Genomic DNA, 17,693 nt, shown 5'->3' on the forward strand with positions numbered 1-17,693 from the left:
TCGCAACCGTCCCAGACATCAGTTTCTAAAGTGGAATTCATAAATGTAATGTATGAAAGCCTCATTGTTTCCAGCTGCTGATCACTTTAAGATACCTTTCACTGTGAAACTGGAGATGTCAAGGTGTCAATCCTATGAATGGGGGAACTTCCCAGAAGTGACAGGCTGTGTGTTGATGTATGCCATATTCCCATCAAATGTCTGTGTACACCGGATGCCGAGAAGTACAAGTATTGCAAGAACTGGTTTTCTATTAATGTCCAAGCATTACGCACTCGAGACTAAGTTTACACCGTACATTGGAAGGATGCAACTTACGATTCCAGAATTTTCCATATTTTCAAATTCTCCTCTTTGTACACTCAGATCAAAGGAGGAGACCACGGTGGATTTTTTTTTGATGACAGTGGGTATGCTCATTGCTCAGAACAACAGAGATGTTGAATGCTGACTGTAAATTTTATGCGCAATCCTGTTCATGTGATTAGCAAAAGGAAACAGCCAGGAACAAATACAAATAAGAAATAAAAAAGCCAAAATGTTTCTGGAAACAAAAAAAAAAAAGTTAACAAATTAAATGCGCATGCATACACACATACGCAGTCACATACACACCCACCCGCACGCACGCGCACACACACACACTCACAAATGTAACACCGCCACCTCAGTCACAGAACTAATTCTGTAAAAATACTGGTTTATTAAATTTATTTTCAGTCTATTGACAAAAACAATGCCATTCTACAAAAATATTCATCAAATTTATGGTGTCCTCACCAAGTATCCAGTCTACAAGAGGCTTTTCCCATTGTTCACGACAGGATCCAGGCCTGACAATTTTTGGTGTCAAGTTCAAACTGAATGGTGAATTCCACCGGCATAAGCAAATGAAATAACCAGGCTGAAGTTATGGCTCCACAAGCACTTGGCTACCAAAGGTGATGGTGACTCTCAGATGCACATTAGAGGGACAGTCAGGCTTTATTTTTCTAGATGCAGTCTTGGACAGGCCAAACTCCATAGCCGCCTTCACTTTGCACTCTCCCAGTGACCCAGGCTGGCCTCAGAGAAGGTCTAACAGGCAGTGGCACAGGGTCAGATGGTCATGCTGGGGTTGCAATGGGGTCAGTGGTCACGATGATGCAAAGCAAGATCAGAGGTTATCGCTTCTCTGGCAGGGGAATCTGCAGCTTGCGCAGAGAGCTGGTGAAGAACTTGGGCAGAGGGCACTGGACTGTGATGTCGCCCTTACCGCTGATCCCTGGCAGAGTCAGCTGAGAGGCATGCAAGTGGAGAGGAAGATAACGTGCTTTACTCTGCTCTAAACCCAACTTCCGCAGAACCCCTTCAGGCAACTTCTGTAGGGAAAACAACAAGGGTTTGTTTTTATCTGTGTAAAGGACCAGAGCAGAACTGTAAGGAATCATGAATGTTATTCACAGAAGTGGTCAGTTAGCACACAATGGCTCATGCTGCCTTGATTGGACAGCTACCCTTTTCATTAAATCAAGAATTCTGCATTTTCTGTTCATATACAGAGCCACAACTGATCACTGCTTCTCATATATGGGCCTATACCTGAACAGCTCCTATACCATGCCTACACTCAGGTTGAAAATCCAAATAACCCCCATATGTTAGTACCTTAAACCATAATCTACAACCCCAGAAAACCCAGTAAATACCACTGTGGAGAAAGTGTGCTGCTAGCTGTGCTGCAGTTTTGTGGCAGGTGTGCTCTTACCTGTGGGGTCAGTTTATTCCAGTGGGAATATTTGTGGTCCCCAAGGATGGTGCAGCCGAGAGCGTAGGCCATATGAACCCGGATCTGATGCTTCACACCTAAACATGAGAGGGGCCTTTCAATGGTACCTGCATCACTGTGTACAATATGCAGACCGAGACACACGGACACACACACTGCAGTCACACTTGCACATGTGCCCACACAAGCCTTCCTGGTACAGCGTCTTCATTCACCCAGTGCACCATCCTTAAATATTCAGTGGTCACTAACATGGCACTATGTATCTGTGTGATAAGTGTTAAACTGTGTACTGTATGTGGATGCATATGACACTGATTTAAGTGGATGCAGGTGCTTGTATGTATATGTATGTGTGTATTTGTGAATGTGTGTTTGTGTATGACTGTCAGGTTATTGAGTGCAAGTAGTACATGTCACTATGTCTATCTGTGTGCATGTTTACGCATGTGTTAGTGTTCTTGTGTGCGTACATTGTTGTGTGTGAGCATGCATGTGTATGTGATTTTGTGTGCATGCCTATAAATTTGATCAAGTGCATTTGTGTGCTTTTGTGTGTGTGTGTGTGTATGTGTCTTTGTGTATACCTGTGATAGGGCGGAGCTCCACCAGGCTACAGCCTCCAGAGCTGGCTAGAACTCGGTAGTGAGTCACAGCACCATGGGCCTGTTGATTGGCTCGAACCCGTGTCACTCCCTCTCCTCCTTCACTCAGTCTGTAAACTGGGCTAAGGGCCATCTAAGGGAACAAGGAGGAAACAGTTACAACTGAAAATAAAGTTAAATTGTATTTTTAAAAATATTCAGGTAATATATATATATATATATATATATATATATATATATATATATATTTATATACACACACACGCAGCAACTCAATGCATTTAGGCATGTAGACATGGTCAAGACAGTCTGCTGAAGTTCAAACCAAGCATCAGAATGGGAAAGAAAGGTGATTTAAGTGACTTTGGCATGATTGTTGGTGCCAGACGAGCTGGTTTGAGTATTTCAGAAACTGCTGATCTCTAGAGTTTACAGAGAATGGTCTGAAAAAGAGAAAATCTAAAGCGAGCGGCAGTTCTCTGGGCGAAAATGCCTTGTTGATGGCAGAGGTCAGAGGAGAATAGCCAGACTGGTTTGAGCTGATAGAAAGGCAACAGTAACTCAAATAACCACTCGTTACAACCAAGGTATGCAGAAGAGCATCTCTGAATGCACACCATGTCAAACCTTGAAGCAGATGGGCTACAGCAGCAGACCACCACACCGGGTGCCACTCCTGTCACCTAATGAAGTGGCCGGTGAGTGTATATAAACACACACCTATCCTGGACATTGCAAATGCCACTATATAAATATCTAAAGTATCCATTATTTGCACACAAACTGCTTGGGTCAATCAAAAACACACTAAAACTGCAATAATATTACAAAAAAACAAAAAAGTGAATTAACCCTTCTGTTAAATTACCCCTCCAGATGCACTTTAAAACCTTAGAAAGTATTCTATGTTGAATACGTGTAATATGGGTTGTGCATAAAATTTACAAACAGTCAGCATTCATCATCACATATACCTGAAATATGCACAAAAACAAAGGTCTGCAATTTAGATATCTTTGATTAGTGGACCACAAATTTTGCTCAAACAAGCACATTTCCAACTTCAGGAAAGTAGAGAGAACCTCTCTGTCTACAGTGGAAGAGTGTGAAAAAGGCACTCTGGTGACAAGTTCTGCACAAAAATCAAACCATATAGTGAAAGTCGTGCTTCAAAGAAGACATAACCATAAAAAATACACTTTTGAGTGGAAGGGATCTTTAAACATGAGACGCGGACGAGCACCCAGCAGGGGGAGCCCTGGCCTACTTTGTAGTGGGGCTGGGGGCCGGAAATCGCTTTCTCCACAACAGGAATGTCAATCACTCCTTCTGAGGGTACAGGTACACCCACACTCAGCACCCTGAAAGACAGAATGCATACAACATACATATTACTGACAAGACACCACACCAAACACTCAACACTAATATCTATTGACACACCAAAAACACTCAACGCTAATCTGTACCAACACACCAAAAACACTCAACGTGAATCTCTACTAACACATTAAATGCTCTTAATAATGCTCATCTCTACAAGCACTAAAAAATGCAACACTAATTGCTGCAAACACACTACAACACTCAACATGAATCTCTAACACACTCAACAGCTATCTCTACCAACACTCATCTCTTTACTAACACACCAGTCTCATCTACTCATTTCTCTGATTAGCCCTATAGGCTGGTTTATACTCAATTTCAGAGGAGCAACGGAGTATACACCAGCCTTATATTACAGTGGGCTCCGTCTCTGGCAATATGAAGCACTAACAAAACACATCAGCGCAAAATCTCCCATAATCATTGCACATGCACGAATATACAGCTCTGCAACCTGTAGGCATTCCATTCATTTGTTTCAACAACCCCCGTTTAAACAGACTGTACGTGTTAACTGGAGGTGAACAAGTGAACATGCTAACTTCTAGCTTATGCAGCTACACAATAATACACTGACTAACACATCTTATCATTATGGTCGTGTGGTCTGAGCACGGTTGGTCATTCACATTATTACACTAAAGCCCTGTCCGGGCGGGAAGTAATGTAAATTTTTCCCTTTTCTTTTTTCCTGGTAGGCGGGAATGAGTGATAAATACATATGGGAACAACCACGAGCCCCAGGCGGCTTTTTTCACTGATGCGCAATTTTAAAAATACGTTACCGACGAGTCCTCCAATACTAAACCCGTCCAGATATTGCTTAACCCAGAAATCATTCAACTTAAAATATCTCTTCACCAGTATTTTTTCTCCACTTGATGAGTTCTGAATAGCTCTTGGACACGACTGGCTGCCATCTCACTCCTGGCCAGCAGCATTGTGCCAGTTGTCTCCTTGTCCAGTCGGTGGCAAAGGTGTAGTTCAGGTCCTGCCCTCATTCCATCAATCATCTTGGCCAGGATGGGTAGCACATCAGATATACTATTTCTGACTCCTGGTCCACCTGCAGAAGCAAGTGGTCCAAATGACTGAGTTCAGGGAACAGTACTCTCTAGGTCCTGATGATGAACAAATTCAACCAACGAAAACACAGATAACACCCTTCATCTGGTTTACTGGGTCTGGATTGATTGAATACTTTAAGGTGAAAACTAGTGACTATTATCATTTACATAGTTTAAAACAAACTAATTAGTATTGGTCGATTAACTAAAATTTTGGCTGATATTACTGATTGATTAAATGCACCAGATACCAATTATTTAATTTCAGCATATGACAAAATCGCTGTAATAATAATTATGGAATCATGCTAGGATGTAATTCAAGTTTCATGCCATTCCAAAAAAAAAAAAAAAACAGGACACAGGATCGTGTGGCCACCTTGGCATTTTAAAACGCGCATGGTAAATCATCCTCATTGGTTTGACCTACCATACCGCAGCCTTCAGACTTACGGTCTCACATGATAGTATTTTTACATGGGTGTAGCTATGCTCTGAGTGCGGTATTGGTGATGTGTGTGTACAAACCGTGCACAGGTACGCCGTAGGGCTTGTTGATCGCGAGGAACTCTTGGTTGTGGAAAAGCAAGCCCCTGTGTAGGGCTTTTGCCAGCACGTTCGGGTGCACCACCTGCAGCTGGCGGGTCAGCTGTCGCAGTTCACGCACTTTCTTCTGCACTGGAGACAACTGTAGCTACTCCGCGCGGCGCACAGAATAAGAGAATGTTAGATATAGATTTAGATAACGAGAACAGTGACAGCCAAGCGAAGTGATAGTGACGTGCACATGAAGAAATCTAGGGTAGACACGACGTCACGATTTTATGACTTCAGCGAGCATGCTACTATATTATGCTACCGTTATGAGGTTTTACGAGCAAATTGACAATTAGGTAGCAAGTACAGTATCATCCCATTTAATCCATATAGTTAATACAACAATAAAGGCATCACAAACTGGGAGATAGCCTTGCACATCAGCAACCTGACAATGTTTCAGTTCTTGCGAGATCACACACCTAGCAAGCTACAAACCTTGTTATTGATTTCTGTTTTTCCACGCCGAATTGCCTGTGCCAAATCTTCTGCTTTTATGTCTGGTTTATTGTTCACAGCGGCCCTTGTCAAGTCTAACTTCTGGGTAACTGTAGCGTTCGAACGGGCAATCACAAAACGCGAATGTCGGGGCAGGCTCCAAGGTCGTGTTTTGTCCAAACGTAGGTGAATCCAAAATGGTCCATGCTGACACAGACTAAAAGCCCTTACACCTTTCATTGCCGCAGAGCCCCAATTCACAAGCCTGATTTAATAAATATTCTCAATGCCACCTACACAGAGCGTGCTTCCATATGTAGCTAGTATGAGTTGTGAAGTGGAGGAGAGTCACGTGAAACGTATACTTCCGGTGAATTAGCGGCAATTGAGTTTCAAAATTAAAGTGCAGATTTAAAACTACGTCATATAGTACAGATAATCCTCACATCATTTTAACAAATGAAGCATTATCGTGATGGTTTATTTGAGTAGTTTTCGTTCAAAAATAAAGACATTATTTGCACTTTATTGGGGAAATTGTCTAAATGACAAAGCTAAATTAATTCCCTAGAAGGCTGGAGTCATAGCCCATACTCAGCTGAAATTCAAATTCAGCAAGAGCTTTATTTACATATGGGATGCTTTCCAACAAGAATTCAACTGCCTGTGGAATTCCCAGACTGTTTCAAAATAAAAGGGCAATTGGTGGGCGGTATGTCATTCACCAAGTTATGGCTTGGCAGGACATGCCCCATACCTGTGCAGCAGAGTTTGGCACTTTTCAGGGTTTCCTACCAAAATGACCACAGACTCTCAGTCCTTGAACTTCAGTACCTTCTCACTTTATGTAAAGAAATTCACACATTTTTTCCCATTTTTGTGAAAAGAAAAAAGGGTATTGCTTTCTGTGCATCCAGATAAGGGGCAATGCTTAGGCATTTTCACAATTTCTGTCCAAATATACATACACCCCTATGCACGTTGCCTGTATACATAGAAACATATATTTCATTGTTATATGTATATTAGTCATAGGTTAAATACATACATTTTAATCAATCCTTATCCCTGCATGTGCCTGATCCCCTGAATCCACTACAAATGAACAGAAGGCACAGAAACATTATTGGGCAATGGTAAATCCAAAACCAGCTTACAGGGATTTAAGGACCATGAGGTGCATCCTCTTACTAAAAGACAGTGCTTTGACATGACAAGCCACCGGACAGCCTGTCAGTTCACTAGGCCTACTTGGACAACATTTCGAGCTAGCAGTCTAACCGCTACAGTCCAAATGCTCCTCACACATTTGGTTCGTTTTACCCATCGACCGTATGAAAATAGGTTCGACCCACCCCATCCCCACGGTCTATAAAATCTCCTATACCACGCCCCCCCCCCTCCCCCCTCCCCCCCTTCAGTCCGTGGACGCGCCTACTGTCCCCCATTATCCCCCGCACATGGGCGCGCCTCCTACCCCTATTACCGCCCCGATGCGCGCACACAGAGACGGCTGAATGCTAGCCAAAGGAAGCGAATCAGAGGGAAATCACCGCCGCTGGAAAACGGTAAAGAAGCATCTGGTAAGTCAACTTTATTTTCGGATTCATTGGCAAAGATTTCTGAGGTGAATTTCCCTGTACGAAACAAACAAAGAAAGGTGCAAGTTAAAGTTTTGTTCTTGTCAAATCGTTAGCGAAAGTTGCTGCTACACTGCTGTTTTCCTCTTCAGCCAATGCAACCTCTTTGTCGCTTCCGCCCGACGAAATCTTCAAAAAACTAGCTATCGATAGCTAGCAGCTCTCTTCATCCAATCGCACACTACCGTTACATATTTTGCTAATCCAATTAGCACCATTATTTTCTTCAACAAACCTGACTTATTAGCTAATCAACTCTGAACCTTCAAGGTACTGTTAGTAACTGGTTAACTTACAACAAATCTTTTTTGTTTCCATAGACGAATATTGCTAACTTATGTTACCAACAGCTACTGTTTAACTTTAATTAAGTTTTATCAGTAAGCTATGGCTAACTTCACTTTCGTGTCATAGTCCATATTGTTTTGTAAGGTAGCCAGCGCACATTCGCAATTTCGGAGACTAATGGGTAATAGCTTGCTACAAATGCTATCCGTTTCGCTAGCTGGCTAACGGTCGCACAGTCAAACGGCAGCTAACGTTATAGTAAGTCAGCTGGGTGAGTGGCAAGCTTAGGTATCCAGACATTGCTTCTAAATTTAGCTTTCTTGCGAAGGTAACTTAAAACAACTTTACAGAAAGTGATAGAGAGTCACGCGTTTTCACGTTTTGGCAAAAACCTTGAGGTGGTTAAAATGATTGAATGACGGAGTGACTAACATTAGGTAGCATTAGCGTATCTAGCTAGCTCAATGTACAGGCGAATGCTTTTCCACTTCATAGTGTAATGGTGCCGTCATGAAGTAGGTAAGTATCCTGCCGACCATACTCTCCGTCCCAGCGCAAGTCAACAGTGGCTCATTGGTGAGATCAACTACTACGCATTGTGGTCTAAGCAGTGGTAGCTACACACACAAGTCCAGTTTGTGTGTTGTGGTTGTGGAGACGTATTTCTTGAAGATATAAGTTATTGCAACATCCTGGAAAGGAGAGAACCAGCATTCCCTTAATTCAGGGATTTTGTCTGAACGATGATCACAGTTCCTGAAATATTACAAGCTTTTAATTTGTTTTAATGACCTGCTTTTAATATCTAAGTGATGATCTGCCCTCTTATTGCCACACTGGGTGAGAAATAGAGATATTAATTTGATAATTAATATTCTTTATTTGCTTAGGGACTTTTAATCAGTCAGGTCAGTTCAGACAACTACTACTTTAATTTTCTGTAGTGTGCGCTGTCAAATTATGGCATTTATATTTGAATTGACTTGATATACCTACAGCTGAAATCAATTAAATCATAATCATTGAAAGTTTTTCTCAACAGGTCACTGAAAATAAAGCACTTGTTAAGAAAAATGAGTTAAGGCTAGGGATGGTGATTTTCTATTTTACAGATCAAGTGATCACATAATATGATCCATTTCAAATCAATTGGAAATGTGTTGTGAGACCATTGAGGGAGGGACTAAAAACGTGTTCATTTGCTAAGTGGTATAGGGTATGGAATATTTGCTGGAATACTTAAGTAACTTTTACATTGCTTTGTAATCGCATATTTAAAAAGTCATGTTTTGATTAAAATTATGCTTTTTGTCGGTAAGCTGTTATGTAAGCAGGATAATGACTGAGTGGCATTTAGCAGTTTGAATGTCCAGTGGAAAAAGTAGTAAATTCGCCATGGCAGTTTCCCTCAGTAATCAAAAATGCGTTTCAAAATATGTATTTGCTTTTCTGTTCACATTAGACAAAGTATCCTCTATTTTATTGTGTTTAAAAAAAGGTTTTGTTTACATATGTTAAATTAATAAACGGAACCAAGTTCCAACCCATAGTTGTACATCATAGCCTTTGTGAGAAAAAATATTTCATAGGCACGTATTTATTCATCCATTACTCATACCCATCCCTAGTTAGGACAGCAAATGGTATTGAATCGAACCTATATTGTATTAAAATCTAGTTAAGCACAAAATTGTCGAAGAACATAAGCAAATTAATTTGTCCTTTTTTTGTTTTCTTTAAATTGGTTATTGTTGCACCTATTCTAATTAAGGCTTCCATTATATACTAAGGCATTAGCTGTATATTTTTGAAAAGTAAAAAGTTTAAACTGTAATCACTGACCTTCCTGTTTTCAGTGCATTTGAAGATGTGTAAAGACGGTTTAGAAAAAACTTGTCTGTCTTCATCCAAAATTTTATTTTATTTTTTAAATGAGTAATTTTTCAACATTTTTCACCCGTTGGCCAGCGTTGCTTGTAGATTCTTAAAAAATCACCAACCGTTTTCAACAATTTACTCGCCACATTGCCTTTTTATGATATAGCCCTAACACAACCTAGTTTGTTGCCTGCCAAAGTGGCTGCTAGGTTGATTGTGGCTGATGCAATTAGCCACAAAGTTTTACCAGTATTTAGCTGGTGGCAGCTGTTAATTTCACACCCTATAAGATATTTATCATTTAATCAGCCCACCATTGCTGCTCACTGTCAGGGTACTACAGCCCATCACTGCTGTTGGCTGATCAGGGTAGTACAGCCCATCACTGCTGCTCACTGTCAGGGTAGTACAGCTCATCACTGTTGTTGGCTGATCAGGGTAGTACAGCCCATCACTGCTGCTCACTGTCAGGGTAGTACAGCTCATCACTGTTGTTGGCTGATCAGGGTAGTACAGCCCATCACTGCTGCTGGCTGATCAGGGTAGTACAGCCTGTCACTGCTGCTGGCTGATCAGGGTAGTACAGCCCATCACTGCTGCTGGCTGATCAGGGTAGTACAGCCCATCACCGCTGCTGATTGATCAGGGTAGTACAGCCCATCACTGCTGCTGGCTGATCAGGGTAGTACAGCCCGTCACTGCTGCTGGCTGATCAGGGTAGTACAGCCCATCACTGCTGCTGGCTGATCAGGGTAGTACAGCCCGTCACTGCTGCTGGCTGATCAGGGTAGTACAGCCCGTCACTGCTGCTGGCTGATCAGGGTAGTACAGCCCGTCACTGCTGCTGGCTGATCAGGGTAGTACAGCCCATCACTGCTGCTGGCTGATCATGGTAGTACAGCCCGTCACTGCTGCTGGCTGATCAGGGTAGTACAGCCCATCACTGCTGCTGGCTGATCAGGGTAGTACAGCCCGTCACTGCTGCTGGCTGATCAGGGTAGTACAGCCCGTCACTGCTGCTGGCTGATCAGGGTAGTACAGCCCATCACTGCTGCTGGCTGATCAGGGTAGTACAGCCCATCACTGCTGCTGGCTGATCAGGGTAGTACAGCCCATCACTGCTGCTCACTGATCAGGGTAGATGCTTTTCGGTGCTGTTCATAGATTTTCCAGCACTGGCCACTTAGGCCAGTCTACTTCATTGACCAGACACATAACATTATAGTAATAGCTATGTTCATGTGTGAGTAGTGAATAATTTGCTGACCAGCTATAAGAAATCTTAGTTGTAGCGATCTTGCTAGATATTTAGCCTAATCTTCTTGCGCTTCTTTCAGAATGTGTACTTGTGCAGATATTCCTGTGTGCATGTGTGTGTTCCTGACAATGTGTGTGCCATTGTGCAGGTATGGCAGCCATCAGGAAAAAGCTGGTGATTGTGGGCGATGGTGCATGTGGGAAAACATGCCTTCTGATCGTGTTCAGTAAGGACCAGTTTCCTGAGGTCTACGTCCCCACTGTCTTTGAGAACTACGTCGCTGATATCGAGGTGGATGGCAAACAGGTGAGCTGTACAGCATTGAGGCATGTACATACACGCAGACACACACACATACACACGCTCCTTTCATACCTTGTGGACTATACAGTTCTCTACCAAGTGGTAAGACTGAACAGCACCAGTTCTAGAGTTTTTAAACCTCAGGGTTTTTTTCTCCCAAAGTTGGACCACATAGCCATGCTTGTGTGCCCCACAGGGTGGTACATATTGTATATAGACACTTGTTGGAGGGACGGATTTCAGTTCTCAAATCGTAACATCCCAGTGTCTCATCTTGCAGTGATCCCCCCTCTGGTCAATTGGCACCCACAGTTTACCTGCACAAACACGCTAAGCATCCTTCTGTGATTCTGTTTGCAAGCTTAACTGATGCACTGTGGAGTAAAAAGCACTTGATTGACATAATGTGTTTCAGAAGAGTGCACTTGTTTTGGGGGGTGTGTGAGATTGTTCTGCTGTGGCAAATGGAAACAAGCAAAAAATGTGTCAAAATATACCCACCCAATCTTGGTTATTAGAAAGAGCTATTGTCGTAAAGAGATGTGGCAAACTTCAAGACTGAGGAGGCAGACTAATATCAAATGTTTGAAACATTGATACTGCAGCCTTATAAAACAGGCTCACAACTGAATAACCAATGCTACTACCATTGAGAGGAAGTGAGTCCTGAGTAATGAGATGGCATTAAGCCCTGCTGCAGACAGTGACATTTGGAAAGTAATACCTGAGTTTACAGTGAGTGAAGCTGACGTGTAAGCATAATCGGGTGGGTTTGTGTTTTCTGCCAGGTCGTGGGTCACTGGATGAGGTCCCCCCCAAGCAGGGGCGGGCAGTTCTTTGCCTAGAGGGCTGGTGTGTTTGGTGTGTTGTTGTATGCATGTTTTAGTTTTCACTCCGTTACCCATGGCTGAACTTTCCCCTGCTGTCCAACCAACTTACAGCAACCATACAACAACACTAGAGCAGTTTTCAGTGTTTATTAATGTGCTTATTAGTAAGTGCTTGCTAAACTGTGAGATGGCAAAAATGAATGGTGACATGAATGGATGAAGTTTGTATGAAAACCAGAAATAGACAGTTCTCTTTCCCCTCCCCTGTCCCAAAAATACAGGCACGCAAGTGGATTTTACAGGTTAGGGTGCAGTCAAACATGTTCTGAATATGAATGATAAAAAAATATGTCTGCTTTTTGGATCTCAATAACTGATAACTGCATGTTTTCATACCAAATTGGGGTGTGTCACACACACATGTGGAATAGCTGGTGGGGTTGAATAGTGGCACCAGCCCCTTCATAATTTTAGCACCCTGTGTGCACGTCTGGTTAGTCACATTTTTGCGGTTGCAGGTGCAGACGGTTGCATGGGTGCTGTTTCAGGTTGAGCCAGTCACAGGTGTGTTGATGCAGGTGGAGTCAGTCACAGGTGTGTTGTTGCAGATGGAATCAGTCACAGGTGTGTTGTTGCAGGTGGAGTCAGTCACAGGTGTGTTGTTGCAGGTTGAGCCAGTCACAGGTGTGTTGATGCAGGTTGAGCCAGTCACAGGTGTGTTGTTGCAGGTGGAGTCAGTCACAGGTGTGTTGTTGCAGGTGGAGTCAGTCACAGGTGTGTTGTTGCAGGTGGAATCAGTCACAGGTGTGTTGTTGCAGGTGGAGCTGGCTCTGTGGGACACGGCAGGTCAGGAGGACTATGACCGGCTTCGTCCTCTCTCCTACCCTGACACCGATGTCATCCTCATGTGCTTCTCCATCGACAGCCCAGACAGTTTGGGTGAGTCCCAGCAGCCCTTTGGTTCTGCTTCCCTGCAAAACCCGACCCTCTGAGCCCCCCTGCCTGCTTTTTCTTAAAACCCCACCCTCTGAGCCCCACTGCCTGCTTTTCCTCAAAACCCCACCCTCCGAGCCCCCCTGCCTGCTTCCCCTCAAAACCCCTCGCTCTGATTCCCTCTGCCTGCTTCATGTGGTTGACCTGAGGGATGCGATCTTGTGATTTGACTGAATGATCTGACTGTTGGGTGTGATCTAATTGAAGGTGCTGACACCATGATCAGTGCTGTATCTCCTGTATTGTAGAGAACATTCCAGAGAAGTGGACCCCTGAGGTGAAGCACTTCTGTCCCAATGTTCCCATAATCCTTGTGGGCAACAAGAAGGATCTCCGCAACGATGAACACACACGCCGGGAACTGGCGAAAATGAAACAGGTATCACACTTGCACATACTGTACACACATACACACAGGTGTACAGACATGCATTTACAATCTCCCTCTCTCTCGCATACACACACCTCCCACTCTTACCATTGGATAAAAGCTAATGGTAACTAACTCCGTATGTTGCGTTCTTCAGTAGTTCTCATCCTCTCACCCCTCCCCCCAACAGGAGCCAGTGAAGCAGGAGGAAGGGCGGGATATGGCCAATCGTATCGCAGCTTTCGGCTACATGGAGTGTTCAGCAAAAACAAAGGATGGAGTGAGGGAGGTGTTTGAAATGGCCACTAGGGCGGCGCTGCAGGCACGCAGAGGGAAGAAGAGCAACAAATGCCTCCTGCTGTAGAGTGTATAGGAGAGGGTGCACCCCCTACAGACATGCACATTATATGCACATTATACAAGTGCAGTATGTGCATTGTGTTTTTAATTTATATAAACACAATGCACATACACCCCTACAGACACACACTATACACATTCAATGAACATACTCTCACACATGCCCTACAGTAACACACATTATACATATATACATACATCCCTAAAGGTACACACATTTTATACACACAGTGGGCCTCATTTATCAAACGTCAGCTGAACAAATTTAATTTTTAATCATTCGGAAATACATTTACGCAAACAGTTTTTGTATGTCAGTTTGTTCATCTGAACGGATTTCACAAGTGCTCTAAACTGTTTGCATTGTGTGCGTAAATGAAAAGGCATGGTTGTAAAGCCTGCTTTGCATGTTTGTGCTTTTGTTCTTTCATTTATCTTTTATTTTAGTTAAAAAAGAGTATCTGAATTATTTGAATAAATTATAGTTTGACTATATATTGACACATTATAATTGTCCAAATTATATTAAAATCACAATTGGATTCAATGTTAGAACGGGTCATGCTGCATTTGCGTAATCCTGATTAACCTATTTAATGCTTAATTGCAATAGAATATTAACACGTAAAACACATAAACAAAGTTTGCTATAAACAGGGTGCAGGAGTCATAGCTTAGGCCTTCATTGCTGAGGCTGAATTCGCTTTTTAGAAATTAAGACTTTCTTCTTGGCCTCCAAGTTCATGTTTAACCATTTTCGTTTTACCTGTTGCATAGTACACAGAACCTGAGACACAGAGTTTACAGCAACAGCTAGGCCTATATCTTGCTTTAGTCTTCCCTGGCCCTGACCACTGCTTACACTATTGAATAAAATATGTTTGGCTTGTACTATAATTAACAGCACCTGAATCACCACTTCAGAGAAGTTTTTTTTTCTTTTCTCGTCCATCTCTTTGCCTGCAATGTAATTCCAAGTTTTTTATATGGCATTTTAGAGGCGTCAGTTTATGCTAATCACAAATTCTGGGAATGCGCTTTTCATTTAAGATTCATAGGTATTTATCAACGCACGTGGATACAAAAAAAAGCTGTGTCTATGCGTGTTTTGTACATCCAGTGGATTACTTTGTTTCAAATTAAGTGTGAATTTAAACAGTTTTACGAATATATTGATAAACGAGGCCCAGTGCACATGCATGCACGCACGCACGCACACACATGAACATTACATAAAGACCATACACAACTTGCACTCACCCCATACACACATGCACATTATATGCACAATGTACACCCACACCCATTCGTACAGATCTGCATATTATATACACTCACTGCTCATGCACACACAACCATACAAGACTTGCACATGCACATTGTGTACACACAATGGGCAGTCATGCACGCGCACACACCCTTACAGGTCCACACACATACACAAAAACAAACACACCTTTATTGATGCACATACACACCTGCATGCACACTCAATAGTGCTCCGACCTCCCTTCAGCTCAGGGAGATTAATCACAGCCAGTCTTCATTCATTTGTTTTTTTAACCTGTTTTTATGAAGCTTGTGGGCGTGTCAGTATTTAAAGGGCAGAGAAGTGGAGGCAGCTTTAAACAAAAAAAAAAAAGTATGAACCTCAACTTGCCTCGTGGCATTTTGTCATGTGACTTGTGAGGTCTTTGATCAAGGCTGGTCCAGAGCCCAGGGTCCTCTTTCACATGCGTGTCTGTGGAAATTTTGGGACAAACCCAGGATTTTCGGTTTCACAAAGCGAGTTCAGTGTCTTAAGCCCAAACCTGCAAAACCTCAAGTTTAAGCTAATTAGCTGAATAACATGAACATAGCCTCTGTAAGCCACACGGTGAAATCACAGACACTTCAACAGCAGAAATGAATGCACCGTTTGTAAGAGGTTCTTGTTGATAAACGAGCTAACAAAAGAAGCGCATTTAGGGACTTCTAAGGCACTAAAAGCATGTTCCTTTCTTGCTGTTTTTTTGCTGTTGGTACGTGTGTGTGATTGAACCATGTTTAACCAGGCATATAAGCTATTTTCATGTTATTCACCTAACTGAAGCTTATGGTTTCACGGGTTTAGGCTTAAGGCCCTGTTGCAGCAATAGCAACTTTGGCTAAATTGTGAACTCGCTTTGTTGAATTTGTTGAATTTGTTGAAATCCTGGGTTTATCCTAGAATGTCTGCAAACTTAATTTGGTTAACTGAGTTGGCCATGTTCGTGAAACCGTGCCCAGATCTGCTACTTAAGTATTTGGCCCCGCCTCCAGCCTGTTTACTGATTCCCCTTTCACACCAACGCAACTACCCAAGTAAAACCCGTGTTTGCCTTTGGTGTGAAACGGTCAACCTGTGTTATCTAACCCAGGTCACCCTGCTCATGACCTGGGATTTACGTGGGTTTGACACTGCTCAGCTTCGGTATGAAAGGGGGTGGGGGACACAGGTTACTCAATGTAGCATGATTAGCTGACCAACCCTTGATCTTGTAATGTGTTTTACTGGCCAAAATGTCCTGAATCAGTGCTCCAAGTCTTACAACTGCCCTCATGCGCAAACAGTGTCCCAAAACTTTTATACACAGGCCATGATGGAAACCATACTCATGTAAATGTGTATTAGAAACAAACTTCTGTGGAATTATTGCCATTTTCACTAGCTAGCTTTACTGCTAGATTCACGCAAGAAGATGATTGCTCAGTTGTCACAGGTAAATATGTAATAGTGAATATTAAAAAAACAACAAATAGGCTATATTACTTTAAATGTTTTGTGACAGCTTTTACAAAGTATTTGGAAGAATTCGAGCACATCACTGGGCTATTGATTCAGGAGTTAACATCCTAAATTAAGCCAGCGTAATGGCAAACTTCATTGTATCCGGTAGCCGGCTGGCTACCAAGCTGTATTAGCAGGAGAAAGCAGAATGTGTGCAGAAGTAAACTTGCGGACCCAGGTCTTGTGGCAAAGACCTGGTACTCACCCGTGACCATAGTATGGTGTGACTGTGAGGGGTGTGAGTCAAACGCAAGTTAAACCTGTGTTCAATATCCTGTGTCAACCCTGGGTTTTGTGTGAGAAAGGGGTACTAATTAGAGGGTTTCCTGCTTGTCCAGCAATCTCTGTGCATAAATACATCTCTGCAAATGTACAATAAAGGGATTAGAATAAGAGATTTACAAGCGTAGATACTGTACACAAATGGCTATGTATGGCTGTGTGTTGAGGCATACGTGCATATACACAATCATAAGTACAAATATGAGTATGTGTGTAAAATATGCATATATACATATGTACACGTGATTACAAATATGTATTAATGCATTTGTGTGTGTGTGTATATATATATGTCTATATGCAAACATGCAACAATGAATGTGTATGACATGCATATATACACATGCACACGCATGGCTACAAATGTATATGAGTATAATTGTATACATGTACACAACTCACTACAAATATGTGTGTGAAAGCATGTGAGTTGTATAATACACAAATGTGTATATATGCACATGTGCATATATACATGTGTACACAGACATGACTGGAACCTGAATTTGTAAAGACTTTGGAACTTTTGTGTAATAAATTGATTTATATAAGGTTTGTGTGGTGCTTTGAATCTGAAAGAGGTGCCTTGTTAAGAAAGGACTTTTTGTGCAGTCCATGACTGGGTTATTTTCGCATTGAGGGTGGAGGGGGTTCGTTTACCATCATGGACATTCATTTTCCACATCTCCATCCAAGTGTTTTTGAAGGAAACTTCCACTGAGGGGAAAAAAATGTACTAAAAAGCAGAGCACATAATGAATGTGCTAATGGATGCAATTAATGGAGTTAATGTCTCTGGAAGACATTAGAAGGTGATC

At 42.3% G+C, this 17,693-nt stretch overlaps 2 protein-coding genes across 4 annotated transcripts; one reads left to right on the plus strand and one right to left on the minus strand.

Annotated features, from left to right (window-relative positions):
• Positions 1-680: 680 nt before the first annotated feature.
• On the minus strand, positions 681-6,213 carry rpusd4 (RNA pseudouridine synthase D4). Its single transcript, XM_064304285.1, has 7 exons — positions 5,865-6,213; positions 5,358-5,523; positions 4,624-4,828; positions 3,641-3,734; positions 2,356-2,506; positions 1,748-1,845; positions 681-1,361 (listed from the first exon to the last, which is right to left on the minus strand). The coding sequence occupies exons 1-7, from the start codon at positions 6,102-6,104 to the stop codon at positions 1,164-1,166; spliced, it is 1,152 nt and encodes a 383-aa protein (XP_064160355.1). The 5' UTR covers positions 6,105-6,213; the 3' UTR covers positions 681-1,163.
• A 1,077-nt stretch (positions 6,214-7,290) lies between these two features.
• On the plus strand, positions 7,291-17,426 carry LOC135237290 (rho-related GTP-binding protein RhoA-B-like). Of its 3 annotated transcripts, none has more exons than XM_064304300.1 (6): positions 7,291-7,447; positions 11,077-11,234; positions 12,343-12,363; positions 12,880-13,000; positions 13,303-13,433; positions 13,615-17,426. In XM_064304300.1, exons 2-6 carry the CDS (start codon positions 11,079-11,081, stop codon positions 13,786-13,788), a joined length of 603 nt encoding a protein of 200 aa, XP_064160370.1. In that variant the 5' UTR covers positions 7,291-7,447; positions 11,077-11,078; the 3' UTR covers positions 13,789-17,426. The 3 variants fall into 3 exon arrangements, with proteins under 3 accessions (XP_064160370.1, XP_064160371.1, XP_064160369.1); XM_064304299.1 differs by lacking the exon at positions 7,291-7,447 and adding an exon at positions 7,754-7,774; XM_064304301.1 differs by lacking the exon at positions 12,343-12,363.
• Positions 17,427-17,693: the final 267 nt, after the last annotated feature.

Source organism: Anguilla rostrata, chromosome 13 (assembly GCF_018555375.3).
Source record: "Anguilla rostrata isolate EN2019 chromosome 13, ASM1855537v3, whole genome shotgun sequence".
NCBI classification, from domain to species: domain Eukaryota; kingdom Metazoa; phylum Chordata; class Actinopteri; order Anguilliformes; family Anguillidae; genus Anguilla; species Anguilla rostrata.

Coding starts and splice junctions, on each gene's coding strand:
- rpusd4 (XM_064304285.1), bottom strand. CDS start 6,104: ATGAAAGGTGTAAGGGCTTTTAGTCTGTGTCAGCATGGACCATTTTGG. Junction 5,524..5,864: donor AAACAGAAATCAATAACAAG/GTTTGTAGCTTG, acceptor CGCGCGGAGTAG/CTACAGTTGTCTCCAGTGCA. Junction 4,829..5,357: donor CTACGGCGTACCTGTGCACG/GTTTGTACACAC, acceptor TTGCTTCTGCAG/GTGGACCAGGAGTCAGAAAT.
- LOC135237290 (XM_064304300.1), top strand. CDS start 11,079: ATGGCAGCCATCAGGAAAAAGCTGGTGATTGTGGGCGATGGTGCATGT. Junction 12,364..12,879: donor CACGCAAGTGGATTTTACAG/GTTAGGGTGCAG, acceptor GTGTTGTTGCAG/GTGGAGCTGGCTCTGTGGGA. Junction 13,001..13,302: donor CGACAGCCCAGACAGTTTGG/GTGAGTCCCAGC, acceptor CCTGTATTGTAG/AGAACATTCCAGAGAAGTGG.